At 38.0% G+C, this 19,826-nt stretch overlaps 1 protein-coding gene across 1 annotated transcript in view; it reads right to left on the bottom strand.

Moving 5' to 3' along the window:
* The window catches only part of PBX1 (PBX homeobox 1), a 354,301-nt gene that overhangs the window by 15,632 nt on the left and 318,843 nt on the right, over window positions 1-19,826 (bottom strand). Inside the window, 2 exon segments of the mRNA XM_056815471.1 lie at window positions 14,651-14,740; window positions 16,019-16,131. Of these exon segments, the coding sequence (XP_056671449.1) occupies window positions 14,651-14,740; window positions 16,019-16,131 (203 nt within the window).

Here is a 19,826-nt window from a genome sequence, read left to right as displayed (position 1 = left end):
ATGTTGATTTGCCACGCCCTATGGCTCTTTCTTAAATACTGGGGGACACCCTGTTTTTATTCTGGGCTCATCATCTAAGGCATTATATACTCAGAATGGGAAAGAAGAAGAATTGACTCTGCATGTTAATTGCCTACAGTAGCAGAAATTTTTCCAGCTGTGTAGTGAGTTGGGGAGTTTGTCTTGATTTTATTGTACATCTGTGCTTTTGGAAGGAGCTGCGGACTTGTGGAGCATCCCAGAGGTTTAGAACCCTTCAAAGATATGCCATCTCCTATCCCAGTTTTTCCTTCATTAGGGGGTTTACATTTCCACCACATTCCAAAATATGAATGAGAAAACTTCTGATCACCCAAAGACCCATCTTCCCATAGAAAAATGGGTCTGGCTTGAGTTAATAATCAATAATAGTAACATTTTTCTATGGAACTTCAAAAATTTACAAAGTTTCTTTTCTCACAGCATGTTGTAGGATAAGCAATAAAAGTTGAATCAGCTGCTTTTTGTAGATAGAGATATTGGGGGAGATTGGGGAGGTAGCTTTCCTGAGATCACTCAGGGGTGTCAGAGCCAGGATTTGAAGGGATATTTCCTGACTCTATGTACTGTTCCCACAAACACACACCATACCATACTATAATCTTCAAGTTAATAATTTAGTCCATTTTGCACGTATATGGTTTGTGCCCTTCGTTAGCCTTCAGGCTACTCAAAGGCAGAGGTTTTGTCTAATTAAATGACCCCTTCCCATCTAACCATCCCATAGTGATTTTGCTGGACACATAGCAAGTTCTTGTGCAACACTAACTGACCTCTGGTTCCTCATGAGTACCTTTCAGAAATTATCCAGTTGGTAGCTCTCAGTTTTGTTTTTTTTTTTTTTTAATTTTTCTGTGTGGTCCAGACCTGAGATTTCTATTAGCATAGTATTATTTATTAGTGTTGGAAACAGGTCCTAGTTTGAAAATCTGACTATACCTACCATGGAAATTAGCAACTGGTCTGAAACTTATTATTTTAGAGCATTACCTAGAGGTGCTCAAAGGCTAAGTGACTTACTCATTATTAGACAGCCAGATGTGTCAGAGGCCGGACTTGAACACAGTTCTTCCTGATTCCAAGGTCGGCCATCTATCCACTACGTCATGCTGCCTCCCGAGCTGTTCATAAATGGTATATATGCCAACAAAGAGTGTTGAATAATCAGATTGTTAGGGAGTTAAAATAGCTTCTCAGATAAAGATTAACATTATTTCTATTGCACAGAATACAGACTGCTGTGATGGCTCTTCCTAGGACGAAGGTGACCCTGAGGTCTTAAAGGCTTTGCTAATGGGAAATAAGCTCTGGCGAGTACTGCCAAGCCCTAAGCAGTGGTGCATTATGGGACTTTTGTCTGAAGGCCAGACTAGGCAACTTTGAAAAGACTTAATACTAATGCAACAGATACTATCTATTCAGGACCATTTCCCCATGGAACATTTTAGTAAATAGAAAGGTTACAGAAAGTATTTTTTTAGATAAAGGGAAAGATATAGAAAATGTCAAAGGATGTAAGATATTTATGTTATTGATGAACATTTTGATAACTCCCCCCAAAATAGGAAAAATAATTGTTTTAACAAAAATGCTAATATATGTATATAAAGAAACACAGATTTCAGGTGGTATTTGAATAGTCTGATTAAAAAAAACTGTGTTGTAAATATAGACACCTATCACCTTGAGAATGATAGATAATGATGGTTCACTTAAATGTAAAGAGTTTGATAGTTTCATACTACAGAGATTAAAAACTAGATAAATATGAGTATAAAGGAACATAGTTTCAAGTACACCCAAAGAAATACTGGACTATGTTAAAGACTTTATTTAGACTGCTATAGTATCTATGTTCATTTGTATATTATATTTAAAGACGATAGAATTTTATTTAAAAATAGAAATCACATAAATATCTGAAGACTGAAGTATGAATGAAAGAAGACTATTCAATTTGATAAGTGAAATTTGAGATAGTGACTTTTAAAAGTGAAAGGTAAGTCCAAGTCAGGAATATCTCATTTAAGCCACTGAAGGTATATGAACCGGGGAAAAAAGATCTGGGTAAAGGAAACGGATACTAGGAGTAGAATTGAAAACAGGGAAAAGAAAGCTGTAAACTGTTGTCAGAACTATGACAGAAGCAGCAAGCAGACAGAAGGCTTCAGTTGAGTGATCCATGCCTAGATTGGACAACAGCTTCATTGCCTGCTATTTTACTTCATTGTTACATAGGCTTGGAGAGAGGAAGCTTTTCTGAACGGTCTACTTCTTGCTGAAGCATCTGGCTTGAGAAGGAAAAATAGGACACTTTGCACCTGTTTTGATATCGTGGTGAACAAGCTAGGTTTGTGTGCCCAGTTTCAAGGAGTCAACCTAAACTATGTTTCTGGTCGCTCTATTCTGACTGGACAATGCACCATCTAGACAAATGAATAACTGAATGGGCTGATTGGTAAAGCCCTACAATAACTAGTTCTGATTTACAGACTAATTCATTTTAAAATATGACAGTCCCAAAGCATCCTATCAAAAATGATTGCAAATGGAAAGAGTTTTTAAATGCTCTATTTGAATAGAAGAGAAGATTGGTCCAGTTGAAGAGTGGTGAAGACTAACTGTAAAGTAATGAAAAAGGGGCAGTTTATTGTTTTGAGTTACTATAATAAATACATGGACTTTCCTTCTTCATGTGTTTCCTTGCCAGTTACCTTTATATGAATGCCCACTCTTCAACCCAAATATTCAGTGCACTAGTGGAAGAGTATGATCCATATTTATATGGGGATAATGATATAGTTTATTGTGTATGAATTCCCTTTAATATATTAGTATCCATGGCTTTTTTCTGGGATATTTACGTTTGAGATCTAAAAGAATATTACTATGAGTAGTTAATTAGGTTAATATGAGTGTATTACATTGTGAATGGCTGGTTGTATGGATAGAAAACTCATCATATGGGAACTAAATAGTTATATAAGTGATAAAGGGAAATGTATTTTCCCCAAAGATCCCAAGAGAGTTTGAATTTAACAGTGTGGTGGTTGTCTGTCTTTGAGGACCAAGACTTGTTAATATAAATTAAGAGAGAGCAAATGAGTCAATCCAGAGAAGAGTGGGTGTCATTGAAGACCATGTATCTGTGTCAGTGGAGAGAGTATCCATATGGGAAAAAAAGACAAGTTCTTAAAGGACTAAAGTACTTATCAGGTTATAGGGTATTTTGCTTAGATTTTTCTAGGATGAGAATCTAGTCCCATGTATGGAGAATTTTACTATAAAGTTTTAGCACCAAACTACAAGAAAACATTCAACATTCTGCAACAACCATCTTAAGGATGGATACCCATCTGAGAAGCTATGTAACAGAGTTGACCAATAGTAAGAAGAGATATTAGTCCTATTACTAAGTATAGTTATGGTTTCAATTTAAAAGTGTGAATAAGAGGACAATTAAAATCAATGGGATTGAAAATGGGTCTTTTGAGGAATAATTAAAAAGTTTAGTTTAGAGAAAACTAATGAAAGTTTCTTAATAAACTTTTAAAAATTTCAAAGAGATGAAAATTCTTTGGCGATGGTGATTAATTGTTTGTTATTTCCCCATCTCCTCAAAGGGCAATCAAGAAAAAAGTAGAATTCTAACCCAGAAAGAGGTAGCTTACATTAGGGATTCTTAACGTGGGGTCAGCAGATTTTTCAAATTTTTATAACTGTATTTTAATTGAATTGGTTTCCTTTTTAATCATTATTCTATGCATTTAAAAATGTTAATGTTAAGAAGCAGTCCATAGATAATGCTATACTGCTAAAGAGGTCCATTACACAGAAGTTTGAGAATCTCTGACTTAGACCAAAAGAAAAATATTTTTACTATAATAGTGAACAAACAATGGAACATATCAACAAGGAAGAAGGTAGAAACTTCAGGGTTGGGCATTAAATGCCTTCTCCAAAGACAGTTGGAGAGGAAGAAAAAATAGTGCAACAAATAGTTATGGAAAGAAATCTGTTGGTTACAAAAAAAAAAGAACCTGCTATAAGTGGGGAAAAAATAGTTTCGTATTTATAGAAAGCATTTAATGAATTTCTGATAAATTGGTTGGCTGAATTGAAAAAGCAGACAAATTTTGGTTATAAATTAAATTTATGGTGTCTTCACAAAGGGAGAGAGAGGAAGAATAGTCATATTTTGTAAAGAGAGACTTTGGGACAGCATTAATGCAGGCATTTAAGACTGCACAAGAGTTAGGAACTGAACTAGATAGAAAATAAAACATACCAAGGGAAAGAAAATGGAGAAATACGAATGGGTAGTGAAAAGATACAATTTGAGGTCATGGCATGTGACGAAACCACTCTGAATTTCATTTTAGAAATCCTGCTATATTCTGTTTAAATGTGTTTGAAGCTCTATGTGCTGGAAAAGATGCATGCAGCCTGACTCTACATTAAAAGCCAAGCTTCCAAACTACTGCTCCAAAGGGCAGTGGTTAATGAATAATCTTAATTATTCAATGCAAATTAGCTTTTCTTCCAGCTCCAAGCTTTAATAGCAAGCTGAGAAAGAGGCTCAGAAAAGGTTTCCCTTAAAAACAAGCACCATATACATTGTGGACATGCACATAGAATAACCACAATTTACCCTTTTTTCCTCTCTCTTTTTGTTTTTGTTAAAAGAAAAAAGGAGATAAAAGAAAGTAAAAAGGAACCCCTCAGAATGTTAAGATGGGAAATTAATAGCCCTCTGTTAAAATGCTAGTTAAGTGTTAAAGTTTTATCCTTCCAGTAAGAGGAAAGGCTAATGAACAGAAGCTGTTGGCCAAGGTTGTTGAGACAAACTTCCTGAAACATTTCATCCTTAAAAGTCAGGACAGTTATGTATAAATCTCAAAAACTTTTAAATTCCAAGAAATGGTTCATACCAAGTTAGATATTATCTTTTTCTAGTGTCTAAACATAAGCCAAGGTTAGAGACTAAATTGTGATGAGAGTCACAGATTAGTGAAAAAGGAATCAAATTGTACCTACATGTTTTATGTCTTTAAATCTTGCCCTAAATTATATTATCATTTTAAGATAGGCAAATCTCATGTATATTCAACTGTCTTAAGAAAAACAAGAGTAAAAAGAAAGAAAAAAGAAAAACAAGTGTACTCATTTTTTAGAAGAAAACCTAGAGTAAAAAACAATGTCAATCTGTCTCTTAATTTTATCTATGGAAAGGTTAATCATTTGGACTTTAAGGGGGCACACATATATGAACGGAAAATTAAGCCCGAGAAAGTGTTACTGAAATAATTCACTTTGTAAATAAATTTAAGTGATAGTAAATGTTTGTTTCCTTCTAGATCAGGGATGTGATTGATTTGGTGTTTGTGAAACATTTTTAGGGGGATGGGTAGTTATAAAATGATTTTAAACATGTACCCTATCAAAAACTCATAACAAAAAACAACTTACACTATCTCTATCCCTGAAGTTCTCTAAAAAGATGGGAGCTAGCCACCTGCATTGCATTGTCTAAGGCTTGTTACCTCCTTGGAGGCAAGGAGGCTATGTTAAATGACTTGATCTCCTCATTGAGCCAGAGAAGCCGGAATGACTTAAAAAGACAGGGATTTCTCCCCCAAATTAAAATTCAACTAAGATTCCAAAGGAAAATGTCTAAAAGAGTACACAAGGAAAATAGCCTCAGCTATGGGACTTGAGCAATGTGGGCTCATCCAGCCACCAGGCAAGAGAAAAGAAAGAGAAAGACAGAGTCCATCTCCAGAAATCAATGTAATTGCTTCCAACATTTTGACTCAATTAATATTTCTTGAATTCCTAGAGGGGCTACATCACTACATCAGGGACACGCCTAGTATCTAGTTAGCTTTTTTGAAGCTTTGGCCATATTTATCAGAGCAAAAGGGGAAGGCTGAGCTAACTTGCTGCAGTGAGCCCCCCTGAATGGGATCTCAGTCTGAGAGCCAAATGGATGGTTCATCAATACAAATTCCACATGCAAAGTGTACTGCATACATTTGTGCTCACAAATGGGAAGTCTCTGTGTCTTAACTTTTCAAAAACAGAGAAATAAAAGTCTCCCTTTATTTGTGGTCTTGAATTCCTTTCCCTTTTTTTCATGGACTTCCTCAGAAATGGCAAGCCACCAGCTCTGCACAGACTCGAGGATGCTGAAGCTGGAAGGGACCTGAGAGATCACAGAGACCAACCCCCTCATTTTGCAGATGAATAAATAGGTCTAAAGAGTTGAAATGACTTTGCCGGAGCTTGGACAGGTGGCAAAGCTAGGACCAGAACACAGCCCTCCTGCTTTCCAGCCCATTGCTTTTTTCATTGTGTCACACATTCCTCTGGCTTCGGCTGTCTTTCTAGTTTCCCACAGAGGAAGATGGAAGACCTCCAGCCCTAGAGTTAAGTTGCACAAAGTTACGGGGAGAAGAGCCAAAAAGAGAGTCCTTTAGGAATCCACAGAGAAATGTGGCCACCATCTTTGACACAGCCTAGAACCCAGAAAAACAATCCTTCTTGGTTCCTTACAGATGAATGCATATGATTCTGTTTAGTAACCACATCACCAGGACCAAGGCCAACGAAACTGGCTGGCTAATGCTAGTGCCACGAAGAGCCAAGAAGGCTCCAGGATGTGATGCTTATTATTATTGCAAACGCCTGGCATGTTTGTTTGGTTTCATGGCGGTTGGCTTTTCAAACGATCGGTGGTTGATCTTGAATTCCTTTCTTCTGCTCTATAATTTCAACCTCGCCCCTTGGGACCCAAAGTTGGCAGGATCCCCAGTCTCTATCTTTCAAAAAATAAGGAAGAATAATCTCAAGATACAGTTTTAAACTAGTCCAGAGGTGAAAGAGCTTCCTGAAGCATATCTGCCATCTCCATTGGACTCTCAGACAGTGTGCTTGGGACTTGACCAGCGTATATAAAGCCAGGGAGCCACACTGTCCATTTGCTGCAGGATAGCAAAGAGATAGTAATGATGGAACCAAGGGCATTGGCTGCCTCTCTTATTCCTTAAAAAGCTTTCCTGCCATCCTAATCAGCTGGATTTAAAAGGTGAGAAAACCAAGGAGTAAGAAAGTGTAGTTAAGGAGATGCTGGTGCTCATGCACAAGTTTAGGAAGGGCTTAACTTAAATGTCTTTTGGCTTTAAATTCTCAAAATGAAGAAGACTTTAAAGTTCATTAAAGGAAAAAATATTCTAAATTAATCAAATAAAAATAAAATAAAGGTCATTAAAGAAGGCTTTAATAATACAGGCTTTATAAAGAAGGTTTTAAAGTTGATGTGAATGCTTATTGAAGGGATGAGGAAACTGAGAAGAAAAGGGTTTAAGTAATTTGCCCAGGGTCACACAGATTTGAACCCAGAGAAGTTTCTAATACGCTTATTCTTTTATATATCCTGATGGTTTCCAAGGAAGACCTTCTAAAATAAGAGCATAATCCACAAGGATGCATGAACCATTAGACTGCAAGCTCCTTGAGGGCAAGGACTATCTTTTGCCTCTTTTTGTGTCCCAGATATCTCAGGATAGTTCCTAGCAAATGGTAATGTCTAAAAATTGTTTTGAATGAACCACACATTCAATATGCCCATAAACCCTAATATATAGTACTTATTAGATGGTCAGGAAGTTTATGGGTAGTTAATGAAGTCTGATGCTATTCAATGGATAATTAATTAATTGATAGAGATATTGGCTTTACTTCTCCATTTTGTTTTTTGGCTACAACATTGACTTTTCATTAGTAGCGGCACTAGAAAGTAGAAAGATAAGGAGAAATGAAATTCAAACCACACAATTTCTCCATTCTTTTTCTGATAAGACATTTCTAAAAAGAGCAAATTAATATCCTATATTTTGTTAGGTAGATACTTATAAGCTGAACTAATCCATGCGAGGGTGGGCTTGGATTACGGAGGGGATGCAGAACCTTGCCATATGAGAGAAGAGCCTGAAGGAATTAGGAATGTTTAGTCTGGAGAAGAAAAAACATTGAGAGTTGTACCATAAGGAAATTTTTTTTTAAAAAGTAATCATGTCATAGAATCTGGGATATGTGGCTCATCCAGTTGGAAGGATGTTGCAATTCTTGACTCAGTCCCAATTTTGTTTAGTCTAGTTAAGCAGGTGTTTTCAGGATTTGGGGAAAAGAACTATTCAGACCAAGTATTCTATAAGGGATGAATCACTTAAAGGAGACAGAAGAGAAAGATTGTTGTTCAGTTTCTTCAGTTGTGTCTGACTCTTTGGGACCCCATTTGGGATTTTCTTGGCAAAGATACTGGGGTATTTTGGACTGAAGCAAATAGGGTTAAGTGACTCATCCAAGGTCACATAGCTGGTAAGTATCTGAGGTCATATTTGAACTCAGGAATATGAGTCTTCCTGACTCCAGGTCTAGTATTCTATTTGTAGTGCCACCTTGAGTCTTATCAGCTATTAAGTCAGATAAGGACCTTAATGTAATCAACTCTGGAATATGTATATAATATGCTTATCCAACTAGAAGTACTCTACAACTTTTTGCCCAAATAATGAAGTAATGTTGGATGGCCCAATCTCTACTGTGTTGTTGAAGTAAACAGAATCATTTTTTTTAAAAAAAAACTATTGTTCAAATTAAAAATTCCTAAAGACTAAATTGGAAATCCTAAAAGTCAAAGGTGAAATAAAATTGAAAGTAAAAGAACTATGAATTGGGCATGCAACTAAAAAAAAAAACCCTAGAAAAACAAGAAATTAAAAAAAAAAAAGCATTGTTCACTTATTGACCATATATGTTGCTCACTAATAATAATGCTCTCTCTGGTTTAAGTACATGATTTGTCTGTACTGCAATGATGTTCAACCTAAAAATGTCCTTTTATATAAATAATTATAGCATACTTTTATTCAATAAAGGAAGAACTTCCTAACAGAACTTTGAAAAGAAATGAATGGACTATCTCAATAGAGAGGTAGTGAGTTCCCTGTCACTAGAGATATTTAAACAAAGGCTGGATGACAATTAGCTGTGAGTGATATACACATGATACTATGTGAAGAGATTGAACTAGATGACTTCTAAGGTCCCTCCAAATTCTAAGCTTGAAATATTAGATAAAACAGGGATTGGTGGATTACTTGAGCATTTTAATTATTCCTAGACTCTCTATTTCTTAGTATATGTTGCAAATCTGGGAGCTGCAAGGTTAAGAAATAATCCAGTTAGCTAAAACTAGATTGCTAAAATCAAAGCAACAAGAAAAAAGTGGAAGATATCCTCTTGGTTTGTTTTGGGGTTTTGTTTGTTTTTTAACCCAAAGAAATTCTAAAATGGTCACAAACAATAAAATTGTGCATGTAACTAATCTGAATTCATTTGGGTTGAAAATTTCTACTGAACTGCTAAAAAGAGAAATTTGATTATTGCCAAATGAAGTCTAGTAAAAGTAACATTTAAAATGAGATAATGTACATGAAAGTGCTTTAAAAATCATAAAAAGGAATTGTTACTAATATAAAGATTATTTGTAATTAGCCTATATCAGAGCCCCAGTTCTGTTTGTTTGAAAAGCAGCATGGGAAAGCAGAAATGACATCAGATCTGAAGGCTGGAGAAATTCAGGTTTAAATGCCGTCTCTGACAACTATTAGGTTTGTGATGATGGCAAAATTACTTAACCTCTTTTGTCTTATCTGAAAGATTGTAGCACCTCTCTCACTGAGTTGGTGCTAGGAATACATGTATTTGTTTGATATTTTTTACTTCATTTTTTTAAACCTGATTTCTGATTTCACTGCCATAGTGAACTCTTGGGAGGAAACTCTTTTTACCAATGTAGACTAGTAACTCCTAGGTATCTGTGATTTTAGAGAATCACCTGAGACATTGAGAAGTTAAATTAATTCTTCAGGGTCACACAGCCAATATGTGGGACAGGTAGAATTTGAACTCAGGTCTTCCTGGTTCTGAAGTAAGTCCTCTAAGCACTATGTCATATTATCTTTTTATTTTAGATACACAATTCCTAGTTGTGTGAATCTGGGCAAGTCACTTAACCCCAGTTGCTATCCCATATCAATCTTCTGCCTTGGGATTGAGACTTGATATAGACTCTAAGACAAAAGGTAAGGATTCTTAAAAAAAGAAAGTAATTGTAGACTTCTGAAGTGGTCAACAACAGCTGACTCAACTTGATAAACCCATACCGTCCAATTCTAGATATACTGCTCTCTTGTTTATTAAGGCTCTGGGATTTTTCTCCCATAAATACTGAAAAAGAAATTCCATCTCAACCTATATGTTAATCATCAGAAGGTGTAAACTACCAAGAAACCTATCAAAGGTTCTCCTACAATACAACAGAAATGTCACAAATGGGAGGAAGTCTCTAATGAACTGGGTTTTAGAGGCTGGGCAGGATTCAAAGGGAGAGGGGGCAAAGGAGAAGAGTCCAGGAATTTGGGGTCTCTGGTATCTTTAGCAGATTTACCTCTGCCTAACATCATTGGTGAAAGGAAATTAAATGAACAAATGTAATCTGATTCTCATAAAAACCAAGGAAAGAGATGTTTGGGCTGTGACTCTATGGGTGCCCCAGAGGTATAAGCTTAAACAGGGTGTGAAGGGGGAATAGAGAATCTTTAGTTTAATCAACCCTCACCACAAAGCACTGATGAGTTCTGAAAAACCCATTCAGACAAAAGAAAAGGTGCTGCAGAAACTCAGTACATGTCTCAGAACCTTCTATTTCATCTTTGGGCTTTTATAGCTCTTTTCCATTGGGATTTTCCAATGATTCAATTTGAAGTAAAAAAGCAGAAAACATCTCATTCTTGGTGATTGAAAGACACAAGAGAGAATATAGTCCTTGTCCTCGAAGAGCTTGCTTTCCTCTAGAGAGTAGATTCTACTCTAAGATGGAGCTTGTGAGGTTATAGTGTATGTATGAAATATATATATATGTTTATACATGTATACACACATGAAATGTTTTACAAATGTATATATCTATATAGTATTATAATATAATATATTTTATATGTAATATAAAATGTGTGATATATAATATACACACAGACACAGAGAGAGATAGAGAGATGAAGAGAGACAGAGACATATATAAAGAGAGAGATGGACTAACAGAAAGAGACCCAGATAGAGATAGATAGAAAGACAGAAATTCAGACAGACAGACAGATAGATAGATAGATAGATAGATAGATAGATAGATAGATAGATAGATGCATGGATAGATGGGTGGATGAATGGATGGATGGATAGATGGATGGATGGAAAGACGGACAGATGGATAGATAGATAGATAGATAGATAGATAGATAGATAGATAGATGCATGGATAGATGGGTGGATGAATGGATGAATGGATGGATGGATAGATGGATGGATGGAAAGACGGACGGACAGACAGATAGATAGATAGATAGATAGATAGATAGATAGATAGATAGATAGATAGATAGATAGATGCATGGATAGATGGGTGGATGAATGGATGAATGGATGGATGGATAGATGGATGGATGGAAAGACAGACGGACAGACAGATAGATAGATAGATAGATAGATAGATAGATAGATGCATATGTTCTTGTTATTCAGTCATTTCAGTCATGTCCAACTCTTCAAGACCCTATTTGGGGTTTTCTTGGAATATATATATATATATACACACAGAGTAGTTTGCCAGTTCCTTCTCCAACTCATTTTCTAGATAAGGAAACTGAGGCAAATGGAGTTAAGCAATTTGTCCAAGGTTACAGTTAGGAAGTGTCTGAGGCAGGATTTGAGCTCAGGTCTTCCAGTCTCCAGGAACAATATTCTATCCACTGTATTACCTAGTATATACATTCATATTTGTATATGTAAATATGTAAGTATCTATATACACACACATATATGTATAAATGTAGGCAGATATATATATATATATATGAAAGAGAGAGAGCATAGTGGTAAGCAATGATGTAGTATGTAGAAGACTTTTGGAATACTCTGCATATGGTGTGTTTGTGTATGTTTAGAGAGAAAACTTAAATCTACACTGAGAATTTTGGGACATCCTGAATATATAATATATGCATATATATATATATATATATATATGTGTGTGTGTGTGTGTGTGTGTATGTGTGTGTGAACATATATTGATATATGCATACACTTTTATAAATACATATTTTAAAATATAAAGTTTCCTAAAAATAAATGTTGCCTCTTCCTGTCATGGCAGAAGGAGTTGTTATCCTCACTTTGTAGGTAAGAAGTTCAATCTACTGCTTGAGGGGACAGAAACTGGGCATCCTGACTTCCTAGGACTGTGTACTTTTGACTATAGTATAATGAAATACATCCTGCTCTATCTTAGTCATGGATGCCTGGACTGAACAATTTTTAGGTATTTCTGTATGGAGACTAGCTAGATTGAATGGAGGTGGAGCCCCACCAACATATCAGAGAAAGTCAACCTGCAGAAACCATTGATGGACCTCCATTTACAGAGGAAGGTATTGTTCAGAGATCAACAGGCTTCCATGGTTGTGAGTAGTTTAGAGATTTGTTTATTTTTCATTTTTTGGCTTAAAACTATTTCTTTCCTGTTTCTACTCATTTTTTCTCCCTTTTCTCTTGGCAGTAATATCCCTATTTCCCTTCATACACATTTTCGATTTTTTCTTCTCTCTCTCTCTCTCTCTCTCTCTCTCTCTCTCTCTCTCTCTCGACTCAGCTTAACACACACAATACTATTTTATGAAAATTTATCTCTCTATAACAAGCTGAAGCCTCCTGGGAGGTGGGACAATTTTAAGTTGATACCCAAGTATCATATCTTATCATGATCAGACTTTGACTCATTTATTCTGTATATTAAAAAGCTAGAAATGGAGTATATACAGCTCACTGAAAAATTAATGAAAAATGATAGGCTCTTTCAAATGACATTTCCAAGCCCAGTTTTTGCAGCAGTCTTATGTAATCAGACATAATTGTCTGCACATGTTCAGTTACATTACTTCAGAAATGATTCCCAGCTCCACCAGATGACGTCAGGGGTCAATGCTAAACCTGAGATCCTGAATGTTGCTCTCTTCTTTGCTACCCAATTAGGAGGGAAAAGGTTCCAAAGAGAAGAGTGGTTAGCCACATTCCCTTTGATATCTCCTAGCTTCCTTTTTTGAGTGTGCCATGTTCCTGTCTCTATTTTTTGATTTCTTTGTGATTTCCTATATGCCAAAATGCAAAACTCCCTTGGGGAAATCCATCTCTTTATCTGACAAAAAAATTCAGGACTACATAGAGGTGCATGAGTGCTTGGGTATGGGCATTGATACATTCTACAATTTTCAGGCAGTTCATCTTCCCAAATTCCCTTCTTCAGAGCCCAACTGGTAGGTGAGAACTTCTCCTATATATAGCAGGCTTTCTTTCTCTAGATATCTTGCCTTGACTTTTAGAGAAGTAGTCTTTCACGGAACCCTTGAAAAGACAGAAGGAACCCAAATATCAGCTACTTTCTTGCTACCCTTCCATGGAAAGCACTTGGCTGTCCAATGGGGATACTCAGTAGGCTCAATGGGGTCAACCTTCCTCTCTCATCATCAAAGCTAACCAATGTCTTGGTATACCACATGGGCAGGAGGCAGAGGAAAATCTACTGAGGAAGATAGCAAATAATCCATCTCTACTCCTCCTGACAAAGATTTTATCTTCGTTGCTCTCCAATTTGCAGCCATCCCAACAGCAACAATAATAAAACAAATACCTATCAAAATCTTTTAAGTTCTGAGCCACCCTTCCGCCTGTGACCTCTAAAAGCCCAGAAAATACCCCCCCCATCCAGAGAACAGCCTCCTTTTCCAGGCTGCCCTCGTCCCAGCTTGCTGTCACCGCTGCTGAGATGGCGGACGATTGATCTGAGAAATGAAGTTGGATTGCTGTCCCGAATCTACACTCGGTTCTCCTTGTGTCTGTCTGATCGATTTCACTCTGTGCGATATAGCTTGTCGCTATGAATTTTCATGCTCTCCAGGAGCCGCCAGCGCACCCAAGAACAAGTAGAAGATGGTTCATCTGTCATGTCCCCCCGCCCCTTAACCCCCTCACCATCTTATTTTTTATTTTTTATTTTTTTTGCTACATACCGATGGGAGCAAGGTTTATTTTTAGACAGTGGTCCTGGTTGCAATGGATTCTGGCTACTGGCTCTCTTGCCAGAGTACCCAAGCCCTAGTCTATGGTGACATTTCCTACCACTGTTGTACTAGGTGTCACCTGTTTAGCAGCTCCTCTCAGCTGAATGCATGTGGCCGCAGGTGCTATGCAAACACTGATTGCGTCTGACAGCCTTAGACGCCAGCTGCCTGCATGAAGCCTGCCCGATCCCCACTTTTTTGTGGGTAGAATGCTGCCGTTGGCATGACCGATACAGAAGCAATAAACTAGGTGACCGTAAAACTAAGACAAGCCCTACTAAGTGGCATTCTGAGCCCTATGGCTTTGAAATAATTGGTAATGATAGAATGAAAAGGAAGGAAAGAAAAAAGGAGAAAAAAATGCCTATTTTTCTTACACTGATGCCCTGCGGACTGTACATCTGACTGGCTGCAAGTCCGTCACTGTATCCTCCTGTCTGGCTGATAACATGGCGAAGGGTATCCACCTAAACAGATGAAGAACAACAAAGAAGAAATTAGCAGAACAGAAAGAGAAAGATATCATCATCATCATCATCATCATCATCATCTGAAGGCAGGATATATTCTGGGCATGCCAAACCAGTGCCATCATTTTGAGGGGTGCCTTTCTTGAACACAGGATTCAGTAGAAGGAAGTGCCTGCAGTCACCTCATCATCAGCTCCAAGTACAATTCTCAAGTCAGTAAAGAGACCACAAGGAGTGTGATGAAAAGCAGTTGACCTCACTAAGAGGGAAGCAGATTCACTCATCAAACACTTGAAAATGTGAATAGGGGGAAAGAGTAGTGAAACATTTACCCATTTCCCTTTGCTGTAGGATAGTCTACATAGCTTTTCCATTCCCCAGTGTCTCTAATGCCAGATCTCTGATCAGAGGGGGCTTGGGAAGTCATTTGGGAGGACAGCCAACTTTTTGGTCACTTGGCCAGAGCCTGTTCCAAACATATTTCCAGGGCAATGTTTCACCAACAAGCTGGCCAACCCCAGACAATGATGCTTCCTGGTCTGCAGTCAGAGTGGGTAACTGGATTCATCTGGATCAGAAATTTCCAGAAATTCTCCACCTCTCCTAGAAAGCATCATGATGGGAAGAGAGAAAAGGCTTCTTCTTTACAGAGGACCACTGAGTTTCTAACCTCATGATTTTGCCTGTTTCCAAACATGAACATACACTTGTCAAAAGAAACTCAAGTCCCTCCTCTCCAAATGTGATCAAGGAAAAATGTCTATTGCACTGGGTTGGGTGGCTTTCTGGGAATGAATGAAAACACAGCATGGTCAGATATTTGCCCATTTATTATTTTTTTCTTCTTTTTAAGCAGACCTTGAGCTCTGGTGTCCAACATGTGGAGGAAACCTGAAAATGTGAGACAACACTTTGAACTCCTAAGTCCTTCCCTTTAGTGAAAAAGAACACATAGATTGGTTCCACTTGCCAGGTGTGCATTGGAATACCTTGACTATTTTCCCTGAAGCAACTCTCCTGCCTTCCTAGTGTAACTGTCAAGCCAGAGCCAAATGCATTCACAAAGTGTGGACGAGATTCCCCAAGACAATGGTTGTTGCTTATTTTATTTTTATTTTCATTTTTTTTATTTTTGGTTTGGTTTGGTGGTGAGGTTGGTTGGTTGGTTGGTTGGTTGGTTTGATTTTTTTATCTTTCTCTCTATACAGGTGTGGGAAATTGCCAATACCATGGAGGGCTCACATTCGCTTGGCAGTACATTGGCTGGGTCCCTACCTGTGACTGCACGTTGGCTCCAACCTGGGCCCCTTGGTAAGAATCCCCATTGAGTGACTGCACGCTCATGAACAAATCTCCAGAGTTTGACATGTTAAAAGAACTGGAAGAACCTGAAAAGGAAAGAGTGAGGCACCTGAATCATAGAAAGGAAAAGGATCAATCCCCGCAACTCTCAGCCAAGAGGGAGGATATCATGCAAAGCAATCCCCCCCGATGAAAATGAAAATTAAAAACAACACAACAATAAAACAGTTTGGTTAGTAGAATGAAGAATAGAGCAAGCAATAAAGATTGCAAACTGTTGAGGTTATGCAAAGCCCCAAGATATGACATAGTGCCAGCAAGATCTTATCCTTTTTGTGGCTTCCAAGCTGGAAAAGGGGAAGTGGTTCCATTCATCTCATCTCAGCCTCCCTAGAAAATGGTGGCAGTCTCCAATGGAACTTGAAACTTCTACCTCACCCAATATCATGACTGCTCATGGGTCTAGTCAGACCTGAGAACTTAGGGTAAGATAATGCTAGTTGAGCCACCCACAAGAGCAAGGTGACATCTTCAATCCCATAACAAAAGTGCTACTTCTATAACATTAATTTTTTTTATGATTCATGGAGTAGCACTACATGGAAGTCATATTATAAAGGCAATAAATGGTACACCTAAGAATTCTGTCCTTTGTTAAAAGTTCTTTGCCATTGTTTATTTCCAGGAAGGTAAAGACCATGATGTCCTTAAGGGCATTAGAAGAATGATAAACTTAACCCTTCTCTGCCATCTACCTAAAGAGAGGAATAAAAGACAAAAATCACAGGCAAAGGATCCTTCTAATTTTAGCATGGATAATAATATGGGCCTTCAGAATGGGGCAGTCAACTAACTTTTCCAAAGGCTTGTGGGATCTTAGCTAGCTACCACTGCTTTATTTATTGCCCGCTTCCCTGCCTTCTCCATCCTGACAGCACAACTTGAATGGATGAAGGAAAAAAAAAAGGCTCAGAATTATTCTGGAAATTATCGTGCAGCTCAGTGCATTAAGAGAGAAAGCTCAACGTGCAAGGTTTGGTTATAAACATGACATTAGGCTTGAAAGGGAGAGACTTCAGGGGCCCAGGTCAGCTCCACTGTACTCCTTCCAACCCCCTTTACTGCTGAAATTTGCTCCCTTCCCACATATCTTGACAGCCATCATCTGTGTGGAATCGCCCAGCAATGATTCATGCGTAGGCTCTGACAGTTGATTTCTGGTTTCTTTACAAAGAGAGAAATTTGAGCTCTTCTAAAATGACCCTCCTAACATACTAGAAGATTTAGGGCTAAAAGAATGATACCTCTTGCCATAGAAATATATTGCTTAACAGGCAATAATAATTACTGGTACTCAACTTGTAGACAGACCATTAACCAAATGAACCTATGTTGCTTTATGTTTATCTTTTCAGAGCATTCTGGTATTGTTACCAAATATTAGGTAATGGAAAAAGGAACATGTAACACAAAGAATTGGGGAGAAATCCCAAGCCCAGAGCTGCTCCCCCTTGAAGAATGTCTTCACCAACCACCTGAAATCCATAAAGAATTAGTCAACAATTTTACTAGTTAGTGTCTTACCCCGAGGCACAGATGAAAGGCTCATTTACATTTTTTCTTATGATCAAATGGCTGGTAAATACTACCTATTCACTTTTATAAATAAAAAACATTTGGGAAAATGGTTTTCTCTCAAGGCTTTGGGAAGTTATTTAAAAAGGAGCTACAAGAAATAAATGTTTCCAGAATAAACTCAATCGCCTGGTCCAAAACTTTTGTTCTCCTCTTATTCTCTGGAATGAGAATCTTCATTTTAGTCCTGGCTCACTTGGGACTCTCAGGATTTTTCCTCTTTTATTCCAGTTTTCTCACCCTGGTGATATCTCTGCCCTCATGCCTCACTCCTTTGATTTCACTGTGAGTACCTGCCCTCCCCTACTATTTTGCATAAGGTGCCCGTGCCATCCATGCTCACATCACTCCAAGTTTTACTTCTCATTCTTCAGATCTTTCTTCTTTATGGCTCCATTTTTGGAGTTGTTTACCTCTCCATTAGGACATATGGGTAGGCATTGTCTTTTTTTGTTTTTGTATTCTCAGCATTTAGCATTTTTCCTGGCATATAGTAAGCCCTTAAATGTTCTAGATAACTAGTTAACTATCACCTATTGAGATAGTATGGAGTAGTAGAGAGATCTGGACTCAAAGCTAGGAAGACATAGGTTCAGATTCCACTTCTGACACAGACTGGCTGCAACCCTGACCTGGCTAAGTCATAAAACTTCTCAGTGCATTGGGCAACTCTTTAAAAGACTGTAAGGTGCCAGGAGATTACCCACGGTTTCCTCACCTGAGATTTGCCTATATTAATGAAGCTGAAGAAACAATGCATAGCTTGTGTGGCTTCTCTTACAAAGAATAGAAAGGTTGCATGGAAACATGGCAGAGTCTTTTTCTGATCTGGTGTAGCCTACGACCCTGGTCATACTGAGAATCTTTTACCAGGATACTATGGTACAGAAAAGAAGAAGAAGATGTCTGTCTATGGAGCAGGTCATGACACCTAGGTTAGGAAGGATTTTATTATGCCAATGACTTAATGATCTCCATTTGGGATTTCCTTCTCATTGTGTCTACTCATTTCTCCGATAAAAGCCTCATGCCAGCATCTCTTGCAGAGTTTTATCTTAGAGGAGGAACCCAGCCCAAGATCCCCCTCTGAGTCTGCTTGAAGCCCCCTGCTTTATGCCATGTTATATTGGCAGTTTTCAGGTCCCTGGACAGGCACAGAATGGGCAGGATTGGATGGGTACCTGTCTGTGCTATTGGAAAGAGTACCCATGTAAGTGAGATCACAATTCCAACCGCTGTATTAGAGCCTGAAGTGTGGTCATTTTTATTTCTCTCCCCTCAAAACTTGCCTAAGATATCCACATGTTAGACAATTGGAGGGTGGTTTATTTGACTGTAAAACTGGAAGAGGAAACACTCTCCAAAGAGCCCAGATTCATGCCAACTAACAAGGCAGAAGCTGGGGAGGTAGGTGAGATGCCATTTATAAGATATATACTGCAATTGACACAGATTATTTCAAAAAATATATGTGCATAGATAAATTATAAATATGTCTGGCTGCTTAATGTACACAGAGATAAATATGCGCATAGCAATGTACTTCATGTACAAATGCATTTGTATCACAGCAGTAATTGCAGAGATAGTCCCTTCTGCTGTTGGCAATGCTGTCTCAGCACTTTGTCATCTCTATACATCCATGTATGAACATGGCCATGGCCTCTGACTCTCTGATAAGGATCTGGGGGCTGGGGGTGGCCTGAGAAAAGACTAGAACACTATTAAAACCACAACCCAGCAGACAGAAGTCCTTACCAACGATTTAAGAAACACACGAGCTGAAGGCAGCACAGGGACGCTGTTTGCGAAACTGATAACCTGATGGAAGTTCCCCAATTTATAGTCAAATCTTGAATGGACCCTCTTGAGGTCCTTAAAGAGTGGAAGCAAAATCACCTGGCTTGCTGAGAAGGTCATTCTGGGATCTTGCCTGTAGGTTGTTGTAAAGTGATAGCCAATTACTGGGAGCACTTTTAAAGCTGAGTTTTCCCTTCAGTTCATTACTCTCTACAGCTTCTTTAACTTTCTTCCTCCTCCCCTCGCCTTCCATCCACCATTCTCTGCCTCATCTGTGCAGGTGGGCAATAAAACTTCTCCACTAACTTAATTTATTTAGACTCCGTGGATTTCCTACTTGATTCTT

Source organism: Monodelphis domestica, chromosome 2 (assembly GCF_027887165.1).
Source record: "Monodelphis domestica isolate mMonDom1 chromosome 2, mMonDom1.pri, whole genome shotgun sequence".
Taxonomy (NCBI): Eukaryota; Metazoa; Chordata; class Mammalia; order Didelphimorphia; family Didelphidae; genus Monodelphis; species Monodelphis domestica.
The sequence above is the reverse complement of the archived record's forward strand: the minus strand, read 5'-3'. Positions and strand labels throughout refer to the sequence as shown.